This window comes from Tachyglossus aculeatus, chromosome 17, assembly GCF_015852505.1.
Source record: "Tachyglossus aculeatus isolate mTacAcu1 chromosome 17, mTacAcu1.pri, whole genome shotgun sequence".
NCBI lineage: Eukaryota > Metazoa > Chordata > Mammalia > Monotremata > Tachyglossidae > Tachyglossus > Tachyglossus aculeatus.
In genome coordinates this window covers 591,641-611,834 of record NC_052082.1, presented here as the reverse complement: position 1 = coordinate 611,834, position 20,194 = coordinate 591,641, and the positions used below count along the sequence as shown (strand labels likewise).

At 47.5% G+C, this 20,194-nt stretch overlaps 1 protein-coding gene across 1 annotated transcript in view; it reads left to right on the top strand.

The window, feature by feature from the left end:
* The window catches only part of TNKS (tankyrase), a gene marked incomplete at its 5' end in the record, with an annotated part of 115,013 nt that overhangs the window by 70,317 nt on the left and 24,502 nt on the right, over positions 1-20,194 (top strand). The window contains 8 exon segments of the mRNA XM_038758943.1: positions 7,442-7,536; positions 8,737-8,803; positions 9,359-9,545; positions 12,725-12,846; positions 15,851-15,942; positions 16,036-16,114; positions 17,139-17,310; positions 19,660-19,739. Coding sequence (XP_038614871.1) covers positions 7,442-7,536; positions 8,737-8,803; positions 9,359-9,545; positions 12,725-12,846; positions 15,851-15,942; positions 16,036-16,114; positions 17,139-17,310; positions 19,660-19,739 — 894 coding nt within the window.

The following is a 20,194-nucleotide window of genomic DNA, read 5'->3' as shown; positions in this document are numbered from 1 at the left end:
AGTGCTTAGAACAGTGCTTGGCACATAGTAAGAACTTAACAAATACCGTCATTATTTTTATCAGCGTCATCATCAATCACCACCTTTCGATCACATTTAAAACAACTCCTTTCCTGCTACATTTGATGTTGGGAAATCTGGTATTTCGGGGTTCCACACCTGGGGAAGATGCAGCCACCCTCAATCAATTGTACTCATTGAGCACTTACTGTGTGCAGTGCACTGGGAGAGTACAATATAGTAGAGTTGGTAGACGTGTTCCCTGCCTAAAATGAGCTTGTGGTCGAGATGGGGAGACAGACAGTAGTCGAAATAAATAAAGCAGTGGTCAGTCCATTGGTTGGCCGTCTTTTTCACCAGTCTTCGGTTCCACAGTCTCAAAAGTATTTCACCCATGAAAATCACTGCCTGAATTTTGTAGTTTCTCTCGGCACCGTTCGCTTCCATGAAGTAATCTGTGTAAAAGTATCCAGAGAATGGCACTCACATTGCTTAGATTTCAATTCCATGCAATTTGTATGTAGTTTCCTTCTAACCTTTATTGAACTTGGATATAATGACCGTGAAACTACTGTTGTATGGAGAAAGGTTGGCTAAGTCCTACCCTGGCAGGTTCTTGGTGTGGGTTAAAGCCCTTCAAAACAACCCCATTTAGACTCACGTTATGAAACGGCAGCAGTTCGTTAAAAAAAATCTAATTAGCCTTTATATTAAATGGATAAGTTAAATGGAATTCTGCGTAGTCAGGTTGCTGATTGCATTCTAATTTTTTCTCTGTTAGTCTTGGAATTTCAGTTAGAACTAATTTTACTGTTTTGGACCCCATAACAATTTTGATTTTTTTTTTAATTATGTAATTATACTCCACTTATTTCTCTTCACTTTCATCGGCTGTTTTCTGTTGTTTTTCATATAAATCTTCTTTTAGGAAAGTCATTTAACTTAAGAGCAGCTTCCAGTTTGGCTTGTGTAAAACGTGGGTGCAATCGGTAACAGCCAAAGCCCTTTTTTAGATGGATGAATGCAGTGCAACATAAGTTGAAACTGTGTAACTGGAGGTTAAAAAGTAGAGTTCTAGTCCAAAGAAACAGAATTCAGCCCCATCACTAAAGTGTTATTTTGTTTGGGGCAGTGGGGAGAGTGACTGGAGCTTACTGTTCATGCACGTGACCTGCAGAGAGAGAGAGAGAGAGAGATTGAGCAAGGATATGCAAGCACCCTTTCATTCGTTCTCAGTGGCTCATGCTTCACCCCTTTTCTTTTCTGCCTGCTTCCTGTCCTGGGCCAAATGTTCCTCCCAGTAGGAGGGTGTCACTGGGGTGGTGAGTAAGGGCTGAGGTACAGAGGGTCAGCTCCACAAGCCCACTGGAAGGGTGATGTGGGGTGTAAAACGTGGCATTCAGGGTGGGCAGCAGGTGCCGGTGCCCCGGGTCACCGCGTGCCCCAGGTCCAAGGTCAGCAGCCATGATGGCAGGCGGAGGTCTGAGTTGCAGGAGAACCCCGTGTCCCGGCAGCACATCTCTGGCATCCTGGACTCCCACCCGCTGAAGTTCGCGAGCCTGGGCCAAGTCCCACTGTACTGTGTCTGCCTGGAGTGGCAACCCACCAGTAGCAGCAGGAGTCATAGGGTGGGTATATCGAGCACCCGATGGGAGCCGTGTACTTTGCAAAATTTCCGGAGAGCAGAAAACAAGAGGTCATGCATTCTCTGTCCACAAGAGCTTACCTCCAAGCAGCAGAGACAGGCATAAAAATATTGACAGATAGAGCAGCCAAGATCAGAAATTGAATAGGCAAATGTCTAGACAAAAGTTCCAGAGCTGTGTAGAAAGAAGTTCTTGAGTGGCTGGCAGAGGAGGAGGATGGGTAGTTGATGTCTTGTAGATTGTAAGCTCATTAAGGGCAGGGAACGTATCTGGTGATTCTGTTGTACGCTCCCAAGTGCTTAGTACAGTGCTGTGCACATAATAAGCGCTCGATAAATACCATCAATTGACTGAAACTGATTGGGTCGGTCTGCAGGATGTGTCCACTCCCGCTGCTGTCGCGGAGTTGCAACCTTTTGCTGCCACAGTCCTGGACCAAGAGGTCAGGACATCAAGCCTGGGTCTAGAGCTAGCGGCAGAGTCCGGGGGTGGCTTTTCAGGCTTGCACAAGATGGTTTTGAAAGTGGCCTTTGACATTGGCTATTCCAGGTAAAACAGCATCCAAGATCCATGGCCCTACAGAGGGAGGGTGTGCCTTGGATCTTGTAGATGCAAGGTGAGCTACTGCCGAGTACAGCAGAGTTGGCTCGGCGTTTGTGTCCATGGTGCACGATGTGCTGTCAAAACTGTGGACAGTGTGAAAAAGAACTTGGTCTGAGCAGTGCCTTCTGCTTGGAACCACTAAAAGTAAAGCTACAAACTTTAAAGAAATTTAAAGAAGCAAGCCCAAAGGCAATAATCTCCTGCTCTTATAAGGGTTTTTTTCTTTGTCTGGTCTAATAATAATATATAAATGATATATATAATAGTAATGACACTTGTTAAGCACTTGCACCTGCCAAGCACTGTTCTAAGCTCTGGGGTAGGTACAAGTGAATCAGGTTGGACACAGTCCCTGTCCCAAATGGGGCTCACACTCTTAATCCCCACTTTACAGATGAGGTAACTGAGGCCCAGAGAAGTGAAGTGACTTGCCCAAGATCACAGAGACAAGCGGCAGAGCAGGGAGTAGAACCCAGGTCTTTCTGACTCCCGGGCCCATGCTCTATCCACTAAGCCATGCTCCTTCTCATTTCTGGCCTCTTAGTTTGGGGCAGGGCCAGCACACTTCATAAAGAGAGAGAAAAATCTTCCCCAAGAGAATGGTCATGGAGGCTATCCTGTCTCATTGGCTTCTCTAAATTCATTCATTCATTCAGTTGCATTTATTGAGTGCTTACTGTGTGCAGAGCTAAATGTGTAAGCCCTTGACAAAGTTGGCGGCAATACTTTCCATCCAAAATGAAAGGCTTTCTCGGTGCCCTGAGGCGCTCTGCAGTGGCCATCCCATCTATTCTGTGAGAGAAGATTCCAGGGTCTTGGGAGGACTTGGTAGTCCCCTAAACCTCCCATTTGAGGGAACTATCTTCCTGTCTTACTGCTCATCCATCTGAACTTCGGGATTCAGAGCCAGTCACCTGCTAGCTGGGATGGGGCCTTACGGTGTAAGTCTAGGCGGCTCAAAACTCATTCGAGAAAATGCTAGTCTGATGAGATGTGCAAAAGATAGATTTTGTGACCTAAGGCCCCCTGAGTTGATCAACATTTTGCTAGGCATAATTGGTGGTAAAAATCATTTCCTCAGTTGGCCTTTATTATCATCCTTGCCCTTTAGACTTTTCTTTCATCTCTCCCTATATATTTGGTGCCGCACCACCATGTCTTCCCCCCCACCCCCAGCCAAATCCCTCCACCTTCATTCTTAGATTGTGAAGCCCTTTGAGGGCCAGGGCCTGGGTACCTTTCCCAGCACTTAGCAGTTGTAATATTGTACACAGCATGTAGTACACGATATTTTACTGTACATGGTACATGCTCAATAGATTCTGTTACTCCTACTGCTTATGGAGTAGGAGGGAAAAAGGGAGGAAGGAAAACAAATCAATCAAGTGCTAACCCCTCAATTCCCATGACTGTGAGTGAGTAAAAGAGAGGAGAGAAAAAATGAGCAAAATTCTAGTCCTTATGAAGACTGCTGTGGTAATTAAACCGTAGGTCGGCAAATAAGTGAAGATGGAATAATTGGTGTGGACATAAAGAAACTTTTAATTGAAATAACGTTTTAACCGATTCAGAAAGAGGTGAAGGAAGGCTTAATCACTTTATGTCTATTTAGGCAATGGACCTTTTAATAACTCGTTTTAAAATGGACTGTGTTGCTGATACAGTGTAAGTAAAAATATCATCACTGGCTTATGTAAAATAAAGCAGATGGCTTTGTTCATCACAACAAACAGAATGGGAAGCAACACCGTATACTATATAGCCTATACAGTAATAGGCACACTCTTAGAATCTGAGCAAATATAAATCTCCGCCCAAGGGTTGGGAGCATATAGAAGCAGAGGCAGTGTGCGGACAGGCATCGAGGGAAGGAAACTTTGGGTAGGTCTTGCTTCCCCACCTCTCTGACTTGGATCCTCTGAGAAATAGTTGGGCAGAAGTGGGGTGCCATCCTTTGTGTGGCTACCCCTATATCACAAGCTGTCTTTTATAAGAAAAACTCCAGATCGTGGAATTTCCATTGTTTCTGGCAGTTGACAGCTTTGATCATAAATTCTACAAAACCAGCCTGTCCTTCCGGATTGTTTCCTTAAGCCTTGCTAAAGCAAAGCCTTTTAACTCGTCTCACCTTACCACTGGCTTTCCTCCATGCGATCCGGTCACTGCCCTGACCCCATGTTCATACTCTCTCCTGCTCTTCTTCTCTCCCTCTCCCCCAACCTCTGTCACTCGGCTGGCTCAGTGTGGGGATGCAGGAAGAGCCAGCATCGTGAGCACCAGACACAGAGACAGGCACAACACTTTGCACAAGTACCATTGATGGATTGAATTGTCTTGAGGAAATGGCCACAGGGCTGTGTCAGAAGTAAAGGATGTCCTTTCTTCTACCTTATCTGGCCTTTGCCATTGGTGGTCAGAAATTAGTGACCCTCCAGGTCCCACTGAGTTTCTCAGGTCACTTGAGGACTTCCTTCATGTAAATCTACTCAGGGTACTTTGTTGTAATAATAACTGTAGTATTAAGCGCTTATTATCTGTCAAGCCCTGTACTAAGCAGTGGGGTAAATCACAACTTAATCAGGTCAGACACCGTCCCTGGCCATATGGCACTTACAATCCAAGTAGGAAGGAGAACCGGCATTGACTCCCCATTTTACAGATGTGGAAAGAGGCACAAAGAAGTTGTGACCCCCATGATCACACAACAGGCAGGGAGTGGTCTCAGACTTATGCTTTTCCCAGTAGGTGCCACTGCTTTCCTCCTCTCGGCACTAGCTGAGGCGGGCCTGGGCCCTTTGTCTCTATGGTCATCCAAGGGATTCTGCAACTTCTCCCAGTCCAGAGCCTTCCCTAGCCAGAGTTCAACCACCGAGTTCATTGAGCCTTTTTTCCAAGGGCTTAATTCCCAACTTGGAATCCATCTCGTTCCTGGGAATCCTTTCTGCGGTGTTTCACAAAGACCCACCTTTTTAGAACGAACAAGGATCGTGTAGCTTTAAAATTAAATTGATTTTCCTGGTGACACACCGCGACTTGCCCACTTGGGAAATCTGTTGCTCCCGGACATGAATGAGCAGTCAGTTGATGTGCTTAATGATATTCTGGTACCCATGCCAATGGTGTCGAGGGCATAGGCTCATTCAAAGTCCCCAGAAAGCAATTCCCCATTATGTTTTCTTCCCAGATTAATCTGTATGCACTGAAGTTCTTTAATGCAAAGTTAACAGATACTTGGGCTCTAGTTTCTCATTGCAACTGGGAGTTAAGCAGTTTTTCCTGTCGCCCAGTTCAGTACAATCAAACAGTTAATCTGTGGAATATATTGAGCTCTTATTCTTTGCAGAGCACTGGACGAAAATAATAATAATAATAATAATGATGGCATTTGTTAAGCGCTTACTATGTGCGAAGCACTGTTCTAAGTGCTAGGGGGGAATACAAGGTGATTGAGAAGCAGCGTGGCTCAGTGGAAAGAGCACGGGCTTTGGAGTCAGAGGTCATGGGTTCGAATCCCGACTCCGCCACATGTCTGCTATGTGACCTTGGGCAAGTCACTTAACTTCTCTGAGCCTCAGTTACCTCATCTGTAAAATGGGGATTAAGACTGTGAACCCCACATGAGACAACCTGATCACTTTGTATCCCCCCCAGCGCTTAGAACAGTGCTTTGCACATAGGCAGCGCTTAACAAATGCCTTTTAGACTGTGAGCCCACTGTTGGGTAGGGACTGTCTCTATATGTTGCCAACTTGTACTTCCCAAGCGCTTAGTACAGTGCTCTGCACACAGTAAGCGCTCAATAAATATGATTGATGATGATGATGATGAGGTTGTCCCATGTGGGGCTCACAGTCTTCATCCCCATTTTACAGATGAGGTAACTGAGGCTCAGAGAAGTTAAGTGACTTGCCCAAGATCACACAGCGGACGTGGGGGAGCCGGGATTAGAACCCATGACCTCTGACTCCCAAGCCTGTGCTCTTGCCACTGAGCCACGCTGCTTGGAGTGTACGATTCAGTAAATTTGGCAGACATAACCCCTGCCCACAAGGATCTTACAGTGTAGAGGGGGAGATGGACATTAAAATAAATTGCCGACGGGAAGTGACGTAGTATAGGGACATAAGGATGTGGACATAAGTGCTTCGGGGCGGGGGGTGGGGTGAATCCAAATGCATTAATCTGGCCCCCAGGTAGCTAGAATGTGTAGAAGTTTGCCCCCTCTTTCCTCCCTTTGCCTTTGCCGTAGTAGAGCCCCAGACCGGGATGGGCAGACTAGGAGAGGGAGGGAAGGGGAGCGCAGTGCAGCGCAGCCCCTCTCCTGCACGGGTGGTTCTTCAGGCCCTCGCCAGAGGCGGAGAAAGGTGGCTCTGCAGAAGGTCCAGGAGGCGACGTCCCAAGTTGAGCTGTTCCCCCAACCCCAGCCCGATGAAGTAGTGTGGCTGTGAGAAGCAGCGTGGCTTAGTGGAAAGAGCCCGGGCATGGAATTCAGAGGTCATGGGTTCTAATCCTGGCTCCGCCAATTATCAGCTTTGTGACTTTAGGCAAGTCACTTAACTTCTCCGTGCCTGTTACCTCATCTGTAAAACAGGGATTAAGACTGTGGGCCCCACGTGGGACAACCTGATCACCTTGTATCCTCCCCAGAGCTTAGAACAGTGTTTTGCACATAGTAAGCGCTTAACAAAATGCCATCATTATGAATACCACTGCCCAGCAATAAAACCACCTGCAAAAGCTCTCTGATTCAGCCCAGACTCCTCCCCTTCCCTTTAGACCACACGGACGCTCCATCACTATTGTTTGGAAAAGCTGGGAGGGATTCAGTTCTCGGAACAAAATGAACCCGATCGCACAGCCTTCAGCTTCTCTGCCCCCTGATTCTTCCTCTGGTCTCAGCGGAAATGGAGAAGGCACTCCCGGGCCCTCGATCTGGAGTCCCTGCGCATACCTGAGGATGTTCCAGTCGGTTGCCTCTCAGGCTCCATCGGCCAGGGAAGTTGCCCCTTCTCAAAAATTCTGTCAGTGAGCAGCATGATGGTGCTAGGCACGCCATTCATTAGGGAGTTTCACTAATTGTTCTGCGTGATTAATATTATTGGACTGCCAGTAAGCAAGGTATCCATTGCATGGAGATGTATAATGTATTTATCCCTGTCTCTTCCCTCCCCCCACCTTCTTTTTTTTTGCAGTCGACCCCTTTACATCTGGCAGCAGGATACAACCGAGTCCGAATAGTCCAACTTCTGCTTCAGCATGGTGCTGATGTTCATGCAAAAGACAAGGGGTAGGTGTGTCTGCCATCCACATGTGACCACATCAGGCACGGATGGTCGGGTTTGTGTTCTATCCGGGTTGGATTCAGCTGCCGCGGGGAGCATGGGGTGTGGTGGAAGGATCCAAGGCTGGCAGTCCTGTGGTCTTGTCTCAGTCCTGCCATTGCCCTGCTGCCAGGATTTGGGCAAGTTACATAGCCTCTCTGGGTCTCAATTTCCTAATCTGTAAAATGGGGATATTGACACCCGCCTCACCCTATGTTGTGGAGATAGCATAAGGATAACATGAAATAAAGCACTTTGGAAAAATCAAATGCCACCCAAATACAGGAGAGGACTCTTATGAAGAATAAGCCAGATTCATTTTTGTGACCAATCTGTTGATATTTGTCATTCTCCAATTAGTGCTTTGAACAAGAGACAGTCCCTAGGGCGGTTTGCTGCCTGAGTCAGACTTAATGCAACGCTCATGCCCACATGTCTAAGAATTTGGGAATGTAATCAGCTTCATCCCAGGCAGTCCTCCCTGATTGGGCTTTATTTCCTTGCAATAGCTGCAAGCAACAACTGTTTGGAATGAGACCCTCCAAAGAGCTTCCCTAAAAGTTGGCATGGGAAAACCAGAGATGGTGAGGTGGCTATCTTAATGGGATTCCTGGAGAGCAGGCTTTGTATTCTTTAGCCTCTGCTTCAAGTCTTTGTTTTTCATTGAGAACCTTATTTTTCATTCAGTTTTTTGAGAAAATAAAATTCAGTTACTCATCTATGAAGGACCAAGCAGAAAGGTGAAATCAGAGAAGGGCAGTTGAGCTGTGGCTGCCTTCCCTCAAAGTCATTGGCAGCTGGTCCACCATGGGGTGGGAGGAGGCCGATCCATGGCCCGCCCGCCCGCCCGCCCTGCCCCAGAGGTGTCCGTTCAAGGGTGAAATGACTCATGTGATAAATGAAGCTAGATTGTTCAACTGAACTCCTAGGAAATGAGCCTCAAAAGTATGGCACCGTGGCCGCCAACATTATCTGAATAGCTGGGCAACATGTGGCAGAACTAGGACTGGATATCTAAAAATACATCTACAATTCAGCAGATAGTGGTTTAGATTTCATTTACTTCATTCTTTTTCTTAGAGGCAGGGTGGATTATGTCACACTTGATTCTTTTCATTTTCTAAGTGGGAATTTCATCTTAATTTAATTTGCTCTATTTCATCTAGAGGCCTTGTTCCCCTACACAACGCTTGTTCTTATGGACACTATGAAGTCACAGAACTGTTGCTAAAGGTAAGTGATGTAGGGAAGACTTAGCTAAAAGGTCCTGGATTTCCATTCGTGGAGCTGTGTTGACTGAGCACAGTCGGTGTGGAAAGCACTGCACTAGACACACGGCTGAGTAGATTGAGTGAATAACACACGGTCCCTGCCCGTGAGGAGTGTGCAGTCGGGCAGATACAGTGACACGCGGGGCACACACACAGGTAGAGGGAGCCGGAAGGAAGACAGACAAGATTAGTAACAGCATGAATGAAGAGGGACCAAATCAATAAATCGATCATTGCACACATCAACCTGTACATTGAACACAAGTGGAGCGGTGTATCTTTTCCCACTTGACTCGTTCTGTTAAAATGTTTTGAAGCTTCATCCATCACCTATCTTGTAGTCTAAAAACCATCAATGTTTCTGAGTTGTCTCACCCAAAGAATGAAATGCAAGATTTTCAGGGAAACCTGGAGGTGTTTGCGAGTGGCTTTGCAATGATCAGTGAAAAAAATGTTTGGGGAATTTGCCACAGCCCTGCCGCGTGGTCCCTAACATGATCGTTTCCCCCATCCCCAGCACGGCGCCTGCGTGAACGCTATGGACCTCTGGCAGTTCACTCCGCTCCATGAGGCTGCTTCCAAGAACCGGGTCGAAGTGTGCTCGCTGTTGCTTAGCCACGGCGCTGATCCCACATTAGTCAACTGCCATGGCAAGAGCGCTGTGGACATGGCTCCGACGCCGGAACTCCGGGAGAGGCTGACCTGTACGTGTTTCCCGAAAGATGGGGGAGGGGTTTTTCTAAGTTTGGTTGCCCAGTGCTCTCAATTTAGTCAACAGAGCTGTTGGCAAGGTCAGTGGGGCAAGGTGATGGGGAGATGGGGGCTCGGGGGGCTTTTTGTGGGAGTTAAGGGCTTAAGATGGTTAATGGGGACACTGAGCTTACAAGTACTACTAGTAGTATTTATTAAGCACGTACCGTGTGCTGAGCACTCTACTAAGTGATGGGAAAGAATATTGGTGGGAATATATGGGAATATCTCCATGGTCCCTGTTCCTCATGGGGCTCAAAATCTAGAAGAGAGGCTGAGCAGAAGAGAGGGCAGAGTTGGAGCCGGTGAGGATGGCCAGGGTCGGCCTAATGCCTGGATTTCCACAGCAACAAGCAGAAGAAGTGAACCATGGAGGTGACCCAGGGCCAGTGATTGGTGGTGCGAGATCCATAGAAGTGGGATAATGGAACTGAGGGAGTTGAGCTCAGTGGAGAGGACGGGTGAGGAGAATGTGGATGTGTGCAGCAAGAGAGGGATGACTTGGTAGGGAGTCCAAAAGAGGTGGTGGGATGGACGGGATATGTGGAGGGGTTCAAGACATCAGGGGTCGGTGTAATGGAGATAAATTGTATTTATTGAGCGCTTACTGTGTGCAGTATAATTTAACAGAGTTGGTAGGTGCATTCCCTGCTCACATGGAGTTTACAGTCTAGAGGGGGAGACAGACGTTATAAATAAATGCAGACATGTTCATAGATGCTGAGGGAGGGGTGAATAAAGGGAGCAAATCAGTGCGACATAGACGGGACTGGGAAAAGAGGAAATGAGGGCTTAATCACCGAAGGCCACTTGGAGGGAATGCCACTTCAATAATACTCTGAAGATGGGGAGAGTAATTGTCTGTCAGATAGGAAGAGGGAGGGCGTTCCAGGCCAGAGGTGGATGTGGGCGAGAGGTCGGTGGCGAGATAGATGAGATCGAGGTACAGTGAGTAGGTTGGCATCAGAAGAGCTGGGTTGTAGTAGTAGAGCGAGGGAAATGGACTCGGAGGCGGGATAAGAGGGGTGGGGCTGGAGAGAGAGAGAGAGAGAGAGAGAAAGAAAAAGTACTGTTCTGCAGGTGGGGTGGGAGGAATAGTGAAAGGGGACAATTAGGTTGCAGTCCCAGAGTGGGATTTTGAAGGTGGTGAGGTTAGATTTAAACCTGCATCAGAGCAGAAGCTACATTGGATAAGAATCTTCTGCATTGAAAGTGTTACTGAGAACGTTGTACAGGAAGCAGCCGACAAAAGTAGCATTCTGGGAGTCTCCATGGTTACCGAGTAAGGTAACCATATTTAGCTCTGCTTTTCTACTCCCCTTTCCCAATGACTCTTCTTTTCCAACATGTAATCTTTCACATGGCACTGGGCCCTGGGACCCAAAAAACCAGCAAAGGTCAGGGGTGGGACCTGAAGCTGCTGAGGTTTCCCTTATTCTTGGACCAGTCAGGTGCTTTCCATTTGTACTGAATAATTTTGCAATTATAAAAGAAAATGGTGTATTTAATCGTGGAATTTTAGAGATCGTTTATTACAACCCTTGTGTTTTTCTTTTTCTTGTTTTTTACGTATGTCTTGGCTTTCCATAGTTGAATTTGAGAACGCCTGATGTACTTTGGTCTAAGATGTACTTGTTCAATTCTGTCCGTTCTTGGTAAAGTACCACAAAACCCATCTGAGAATTTCACTTACCTTATTCTCCGTCTAAAGAGCAGAGATGAGAAATATTGTAATGAAACATGCCAGAAAAGAACAGAACTGTTCTCAGACCAGGGAATCCTTAAAATCGTACAGTTCTTTTCAATTCATTGAATTCCATTTTGCACGTATTTCTTTCCACTCCCTCTCCTCCCCTCCTTCTGAACAGTATTTTTTGAGCTCTTCACCTTCAAGGGGTAGAAACCTCCTAAGTGGTAGGGACTTGACTTAAGGACTTATGTTTTGTGAATGGGAGCCCAATAAGCAGTCCTAGGCGGATGAACCGCACTAAAACTGCTCCCGGATGCGGCTATGTGATATTAGGAATGCTGGTGCGGGGCCTTTGGCACCCAAGTTGTTCTTGCCATGGGTCCTGGTACTGCCATGGCAGCACACCCTTTGCTTCCTAGCCTCCAAGCTGCTTGCTCAGTGTGGCTTGCCAGGGTCCTCCACTTTACCATTGGCAACAGCACTTGGCAGTATAGTTCCAATGATCCGTTTGTTCCTAACTGGGTTACCAAACACAGTAAATACGATTGAATGAAAAGTGGTGTCTGTGATTGATCATTTGGAGCTATTTTGCTATGAATGACCTGGCCTGGGCTTTTCTGCTCTTCAGGGATAAACCCTCACACCCAGGCCCGGCCAAAGTTGTGGGTAAGCGTACAGTGTCAGTGAGGGAATCTCAGACTCAAAAGCCAAGCGGGGCGGGGGCGGTGGGTTTCTCCCAGGCCTTTGGAGAGATGTTGTGGTTGTAGATGTGAACGGAAAGAATTGAACTGGTTCATTTCAAGTGCCCTTCAGTCAAGACCATTTTGCAGAGCTTGGCACCTGCTACTCTGATTTTAGTCAGTCATTTATGGAGTGCTGACTGTGTTCAGAGCACTGAACTAAGTGCTTGGGAGAGTAAAATATAATAGACACATTTCCTGCCCACAACGAGCTTACAGTCTAGAGGGGGAGACAGTAATACAAATAAATAAACTACAGATAGGCACATAAGTACTGTGCGGCTGGGAGGGGGAATGAATAAAGGGAGCGAGTCAGGAGTCAGGGAGATGCAGAAGGGAACTGAAGAAAAGGAAAAGCGGGCTTAGGGGATTTTCCACCCAAGTTCCAAAAGAGAAGATTATTCTTGCAATTATGAAATTAATTTGGAAATTTGGGGTTTCTCTGTTGGCATTTAAATGGTCTAATTTAAAGTAGTACTTCCTAATCCAAATGCCATCCTTATCAGCCCTGTCATCCTTTCCTCTCTGATCCCCTTTTACCAAAGCCCACCACGACTTTGTAATGCCTTGTTACTCCAGGTCATGTGGGAAACCGAACACAGCAGTGGCCCTGTTTCCCTAGAGAAAGGGTCAAGCCTGAAGTGTGTTGTGAACTTGCAGCATGCAGAGCTGGCCCGTCACCGACATCTTCCTTTCCCCACAGATGAATTCAAAGGTCACTCCCTCCTGCAGGCAGCAAGGGAGGCAGACCTTGCCAAAGTCAAGAAGACGCTGGCCTTGGAAATCATCAATTTCAAGCAGCCCCAGTCGCACGAGACGGCTCTGGTAAAAAAAAAAAAAAAAAAAAAAAAAAAAAAAGCATCGAGGCTCCATTCCCCAGGTTGGGGGCGGTGAGGGGAAACACACAGGGATTTTTAGGCATAAAAAAAAAAAGTCATTTTAATGGTATCATTTTTTTCATCTTCTTTTAAATGTTATTCGGTAAGGCACTGTATTGAGCACAGGGATAGATGACAAACTATCAGGTTGGAAACAGTCCGTGTCCCACAAGGGGCTCACAGTCTTAATCCCCATCCTTTTACAGATGAGGAAACGGGGGCACAGGGAAATTAAGTGATTTGCCTAAGGTCACATAACAGACAAGTAGCAGAGCTGAGATCAGAATCCAGGCCCTCTGATTCCCAGTGTCTAAATGTGTGGATCATTGTCTCTCCTTCTCCTCCCTGGCATTTTTTTTAGTGGTATTTATTAAGTGCTTGCCATGTGCCAGGCACCGTACTAAGTGCTGGAGTAGATACAAGCTAATCTGTCTGCATGTTTTGTTTTGATGTCTGTCTCCCCCTTCTAATAATAATAATAATGATGGTATTTGTTAAGCGCTTACTATGTGCAAAGTATTGTTCTAAGCACTGAGGAGGTTACAAGGTGATCAGGTTAGACTGTGAGCCCGTTGTTGGGTAGGGACCGTCTCTATATGTTGCCAACTTGTACTTCCTAAGTGCTTAGTACAGTGCTGTACACACAGTAAGCGCTCAATGAATACAACTGAATGAATGAAAGCTAATCAGTTGAACACAGTCTCTGGGAGCTCACATGGGGCTCACAGTCTTAATCTCCATTTTACAGTTGAGGTAACTGAGGCACAGAGAATTTAAAGGACTTGCCTGAGGTCTCGGAGCAGACAAGTGGTGGAGCTGGGATTAGAACCTAAGTCTTTCTGGCTCTCAGCCCAATGCTCCATCCACTAGACCACACTGCTTCTGAATGATCTCCTTACCCTCCAGCCCCACGCCTGGGTTTCAGCCAGAAGCCAGGCTAGTTGCCCCTGCAGTTGCCTCCAGCCTCCAGGATCTCGGATTAAAGTCCAGACCTCCCACCACACATCCACACCTCCCCAAACTGATTACCGGGGAATTTTAAGATGCTGTAACCCATTATTTCCTGTATTTCTTGTTTTGAATTTTATTTGTGAGCTTAGAGGTATTTTACATTAATATTACTATTATTATGTTCAGCTATTCCCCACCTAAAAAAATGCTGAAATGCAATCCTGTAAGTGTGCAAGTGTCCAAGTTTTTGTTTCAGTATGTACAGTATTCTCTCTCTCTCTCTCTCTCTCACACACACACACACACACACACACACTCGTCCCCCAATAATAATAATAATAATAATAATAACAATGGCGTTTATTAAGCGCTTGCTATGTTCAAAGCACTGTTCTAAGCGCTGGGGAGTTTACAAGGTGATCCGGTTGTCCCACGGGGGACTCACAGTCTTAATCCCCATTTTACAGATGAGGTATCTGAGGCACAGAGAAGTTAAGTGACTTGCCCAAAGTCACACAGCTGACAATTGGCAGAGGCAGGATTTGAACACATGACCTCTGACTCCAAAGCCCATGCTCTTTTCCACTGAGCCACGCTGCTTCTATACACTCCAGCACTGTTGCTGGCAACAATCCCATGAAGTTGAAATTTACTCCTTCACAATTGGGGAAATATAGTAGCATTATGAATTAACGTCAAGAAACTAATTTAACTCTGGTTATAAATTTATAATAGTAAAGTACTTCAGAGACAGGAACCTGTTTCTCACTTGTTCAGCAGAATTCCAGTAGTAGTTATAGTAATAATAATAATTGTGGTGTTTAAGTGCTTACTACTCAACTGTATAAAGCACTGAGTGCAAAGAAATCTACTAAGCATGGAGAAAGAATACTTGGGTGAGAATTAACCCTTAAGGGTGTGACAGCCTATGAATAAGGGGGAAGAGGAACTGGTGACAGACAAGAAAAAATAACACAACAACATAAAAGACAAGGCCTGAGCTAAATACAAAAATAAAAGCTACAGAGTACTCTGGCTAGAAAAACACAGCCACAGTCACCACCAGGCAGCCTAAGTGATCACCCTGTGACATGTCCTGTAGGTGTGTTTCAAATTTGTGTTCCTCATCTCACACTGCTTAGGAAAGCAGCATGGCCTAATGGATACAGCATAGGCCTGGGGGTCAGTAGGACCTGAATTCTAATCCTGACTCTGCCACTTGTCTGCTCTGTTACCTTGGGCAAGTCACTTAACTTCTTTATGCCTCATTTCCCTCCTCTGTAAAATGGGGATTAAGATTGTGTGCCTAATGTGGGACAGGGACTGTGTCCAACCCAATTATCTTGTATCTACCCCAGTGCTTAACACAGTGCCTGGGACATAGTAAGCACTTAACAAATTCCACAAATATCACTCAACCTCCAGAAGTGCTTTGCGTAGCAAGGAGGGGAAGTTTATGTTTTTAAAAATAATGTATTTTATTTGTTGGAAACGATAAACAGTCTAGAAGTCGCCAAATTAACTAAAGTTTATGTCACACTGGCGATTGGAAAAATGCTTGAAGATGGAATAATCAAATTGTAGATTTTCAATTGTAGATTTCCATAACATGGAATAAGCGAAAGTACAGTGCTCTGCACATAGTACACGCTCAATATTTATCGTATTTACGATTGAATGAATGAATGAATGAATAAAGAGAAGACAAATTATGCCCACTTCTAGTATTTCCAACAAGTCATTTGGAAAAACTCATTTCTAATGTCATTTGGTTTATTGACAAGTATTTCCAAATGAACCTGGTTTTCAGAGTAATGAAACATGTTATTGATACCCTCCACCCTCTCACGCACACTCTCTGCTTGCATTTGAAGCAGAAATGGCCATCGCTGCTGGTGTGTAGACTGTGGAATGAGGTTTAACAGCCGACGTGGTCCGGAGCCAGAGATTCCCGGGTCACAGTTTGCCTGTTAACTGGCTTTTTTTTCCCCGTTGTTCAGCATTGTGCCGTAGCCTCCCTACATCCCAAGCGGAAACAAGTGACGGAACTGTTACTGCGGAAAGGAGCAAATGTCAACGAGAAGAACAAAGAGTATGTCGGTTCGATTTGACAGAGCGGGCAGACGCTTTGGGGCCGGGCGGGCAGTTGAGTGGTGAGAAACTCCTTCTCCTCTTTCCCTTCCAGCTTCATGACCCCAGTGCACGTGGCTGCCGAGAGAGCTCACAATGATGTCTTGGAAGTGCTGCACAAGCATGGGGCCAAGGTAACATGTTGGGGGGCTGCCTGGAGAGGGACTTGGGCATCCTCCTGCCCCCCAGGTTGGGAACCCGAGTTGGGGCCTACCTTCCCTGGCAGTCCCCACAAGCCTCCTTCATAGGGGCCGCTGGGAATTGTTTAGGCCGGTGGTCAGCCTGCTTTCAAGATGTTACTGACAGGGCCAGGGCCTGTGTATGGGCAGTGTGGGGTGGGTAGGCAAGTGGGCACTGGCTGGCCCTTTGGAAACCAGCAGAGCCCCAAACTGCAGTGGTCTCTTTTGGCCCATGCATGGGAAATTCCCACTGTTTTGCAACAGAGCTGGGGTCGGGGGGGTCTGGCTGGAGTCCTTGGTTTGACTTGTAAGAGAAGCAGTTGGGTCTGAGGTGGAGGAGGAGGAGGAGGAGGGAATCGAAGAGGGTTACCCATGCCCCATGCCTCTCTAGTGCCGTGAATTATGACCAAGAGAATCAAGTGGAGCTGCAGAGGTTCAATTCAGGAGAAAACCTTATGGGCTGGAGCGTCCTCTTGAGCCGTATGGTCCCCTCTGAGCTAAAATTGGAATTGACCTCCCAGATCTGTTTCACTTCCCAGGGGGCTGGGTAACCTCCTGGCGTGACAGTGGTTTGGCGTCGAGGCCCAGCCTCAAGGCCATCCTCCCTCTTCTCTTGTGATTCTCTGGTTTTCCAGGTGCCTGTCTCATGTTCAGGTTCAGGTTATTAACCACACAGGCTGTCCACAGACTTACAGTGTAGTCGCATCCTGGAAACGCCATCTCAAGTGGAGAGTAGTATGAGAGTCGTGTCCCCTTTTCTTAAAAGAACAATGTTATCAAGGAATGATGTTGTGGGTCCCAGAGGCCCCTTGGAGTTAGAGAGCCGGTTCCCAGGCTCTCTCGGTTTCCCATCTCCCTGATGATAAATGTGGCCTCTCCGGGGAGAGGAGACAGGCCAGAGAGGCTCCTTCGGAGTACTTGGGAAGGGGAGCCAGGAGCAAAGAGGCTTGATTTCACAGGCCGCTCATTTGTTTTTCAGATGAACGCACTGGACACGCTCGGCCAGACGGCCTTGCACCGCGCTGCCCTGGCTGGACACCTGCAGACCTGCCGACTCCTGCTGAGTTATGGCTCTGATCCCTCCATCGTCTCCCTGCAAGGCTTCACCGCCGCCCAGATGGGGAGCGAGGCGGTACAGCAGATTCTGAGTGGTGAGTACATCAAGAGCCGCCGTCCTCGCCCACGCACCCCCTTGTCCACACCAGCCTCCCCTCTGCTCTGCTGGAATGCCAGCCTGAAGGGAAACTTCTCCCCAGGGTCCAGCTGGAGGATCTTCGGGCAGCTACCTTCATTTTCCTCAACAGCTTGTCCGGACTACTTTGTTTTACATCAATTTGAACTCCATGAGCAGGGCTTGTCTCAGTAAGCCCCAGAAGGTTCGGTCTGAAGTCCAAAAGAAAGCTCACACTGTGCTCCCCCTGGGCCTGGTGGTTGGCCCACCTTCAGTAGTGGTTTGGGTTTTGCAGCCATCCCCACGAGCAGGGAAGGGAGATGATACCGCACTGATATTGCCGATGGGCTGGCTCGCATTCAGAATTCCTAGAGGTAATTGGCAAACTGAGGGAAATAAAAAGTTCAAAGAAATTGAGTGGAATAATTCAAGCTAACGTTTTTTTGTAAATGGCTCTTAAATGAAAGCTACTAGAATAAGTTTGGAGTATTGAAACTGTTATTTCCTGTGAATTGAGACAAGCCATCCCCCTCCTCACAAATGCAAGTGCTGCCCTGGTTTGCGAAAAAGTGGAGTCACCATCTGGGTGGTGTCGCCCACCACTCTGTTGTGCACGTCGCCTTTCCGACAGACCTCAACACAATCATCAGTACAATTCTTCATGGCAGCCAACTGGCAGGGGCACTTTATAAAAATGACCCCTACCCAAAGAGAAAAACCAAATGCTGAGTTATTGTATTGTTTTGATTGATTTTTACACAGTTACTGGTATCTGGCTTGAGACAGGTTTCCAAAAACTGCTGCCTCAGCTCCTATGTCAGCAACTTGGAGTGATAGGGTAGGTCCTCATTTTCAGCTGCTGATGTGCTGGCTTTTGGCTATGTTTGCCTGGAGAGAACAAGGCAAGTGAAAATTTTTCAAGTCGGCATATAAAAAAACCTTGTGTTTGCCGATTTGGCTCCTTGCCCTAGGTAGGAATCCTTCAGGCAGTGGGTCCCACTTGACAGAGCAGACCCCGTTTAGGCCTAGAGAACATGGGGTCGGCACTCTGACCCAGCCTCCCCCTTTCTGGTTCTGGTCACTCTGGCAGGGGACGGGGGGTAATGGGCCGCTCAAAGGGTTTGTTTGGGATAGAAAGCACTTTAGCCAAGCTGGGATCCTGTCTGGTACCCCTCCCCTCTATTCAGGCGGGCTCCATCTGCGTGGAAGGTCTGCGTCTGTCCGGAGCCGGGATGGAGGCTGCTCCGGATTGGTTCTCCAACCCATCTCCTGCCCCCACCACTGTCACCATTCTCCCCTTGGCAATTTGGGGGGGGCTCTTCTGGGTGTTGTACAGGCTAGGACCAAGCTGCCCCTCTTGACTCCTGGTCCAGTGGTCTGGTCTCAGGAACGAGCCTGACCCCTTCCACAGGCCTGCTTGGGCCACTGGGGTGACCTGCTCAGGTGGCTTTTCCCTGGCCAGGGGAACCGTCTAGGTCCCAGGCAGAACTTGACCAGCCTGAAGCAGTAAGTCCAAGGCGACCCCCTCTGTTGGGATGTTGCTGTGGGAGCGCTTCAGCTGGCTCGTGTCTGACCAAGTCAGCTTCCCAGGGCCTGCCTCCCCACTCCCAGCCACGCCCCTCCTGCCAGCGGCTGCACAATGAAGCCTTTTTACTGACTTTGGCATCATTCAGTCTGTGTGCTTCCCGTTTGGGTAAAATGCATGCTTATGTTTTCCCTTGGGACCTGTCATTTCTACTGACACCTGTTGAAAATAGGTTCCCCACACTCGGTGTCCTAGCGAGGTGGGATGAAGGGCAAAATATCTGCCTTCATTAGTCTCCTGCCAGTCTTACCCAGAGAATCACTCGGGCTTCGTCGCAGGGAGATTCTACCCGCTGGGGCACCCGGGTGCAAAGAGAGCTTTCCCCAGAGACAAATCCAGGCAACCTCTATGGCTTGTGTCAGCATTGGTCAAACCACAGAAATGGCAACACCTGTGTTGCTTCTTCTTGGCCTCTGGCTTCCCAGCCAGGCCAGTCCGATGGCATAGTGGATAGAGCACGGGCTTGGGAGTCAGAAGGACATGAGTTCTCATCTCGGCTCTGCCACGTGTCTGCTGTGCAATCTTGGGCAAGGCACTTCACTTCTCTGTGCTTCAGTTGTCTCATCTGTAAAATGGGGATTGAGATTCCAAGCCCCACATGGGATAGGGACTGTGCCCAACCCGCTTATATCCACGCCAGTGCTTAGTACTGTGCTTGGTACAAAATAAGCGCTAAACAAATACCGTTATTATTATTATACACCATTGATGATGATGATGACACTGTTCCACTGCTTGTTGCAGAGAGCACACCCATGCGCACATCTGATGTGGACTACCGACTCCTGGAAGCATCCAAAGCTGGGGACCTGGAGACTGTGAAGGTAGGACAGGCTGGCACTTCGCCCGGCTGTGTTCCCGGGCCGCACCATTTTGAGCACGTGGTCGGATCTCCAGCTCACACAGGGGGAGATATCCACTTAGGAGGCAAGTGGACACTCTTGTTTCAACCCGAGGGGCAAAGAGGAATCGCAGAGCCAGTGCAGGGACCCAGTTGTGTCTCGTCTCTCCATTGGGCCACGTTAGGAGATGTTCTGGAGTATTGCCCCATCCTCTCTCCAGCCTCCCGGAATTTGAGCACTTGAATGCATCTGCCAACCCCATCCCCAATAATCAAATCAAGTAAAAAGGGCTGTTCAGGCTGCTGGGTAAGAGTACTACAAGAAGGCAGATCGGAGGAGGGAGCTGAGGATTTGACTCCAGTTGGGATGACTAAAGTGATAATTGGTGAAAACTCTGAAAGTAAAATGCTTTTCCACGAGAACAGAATTGAACCCAT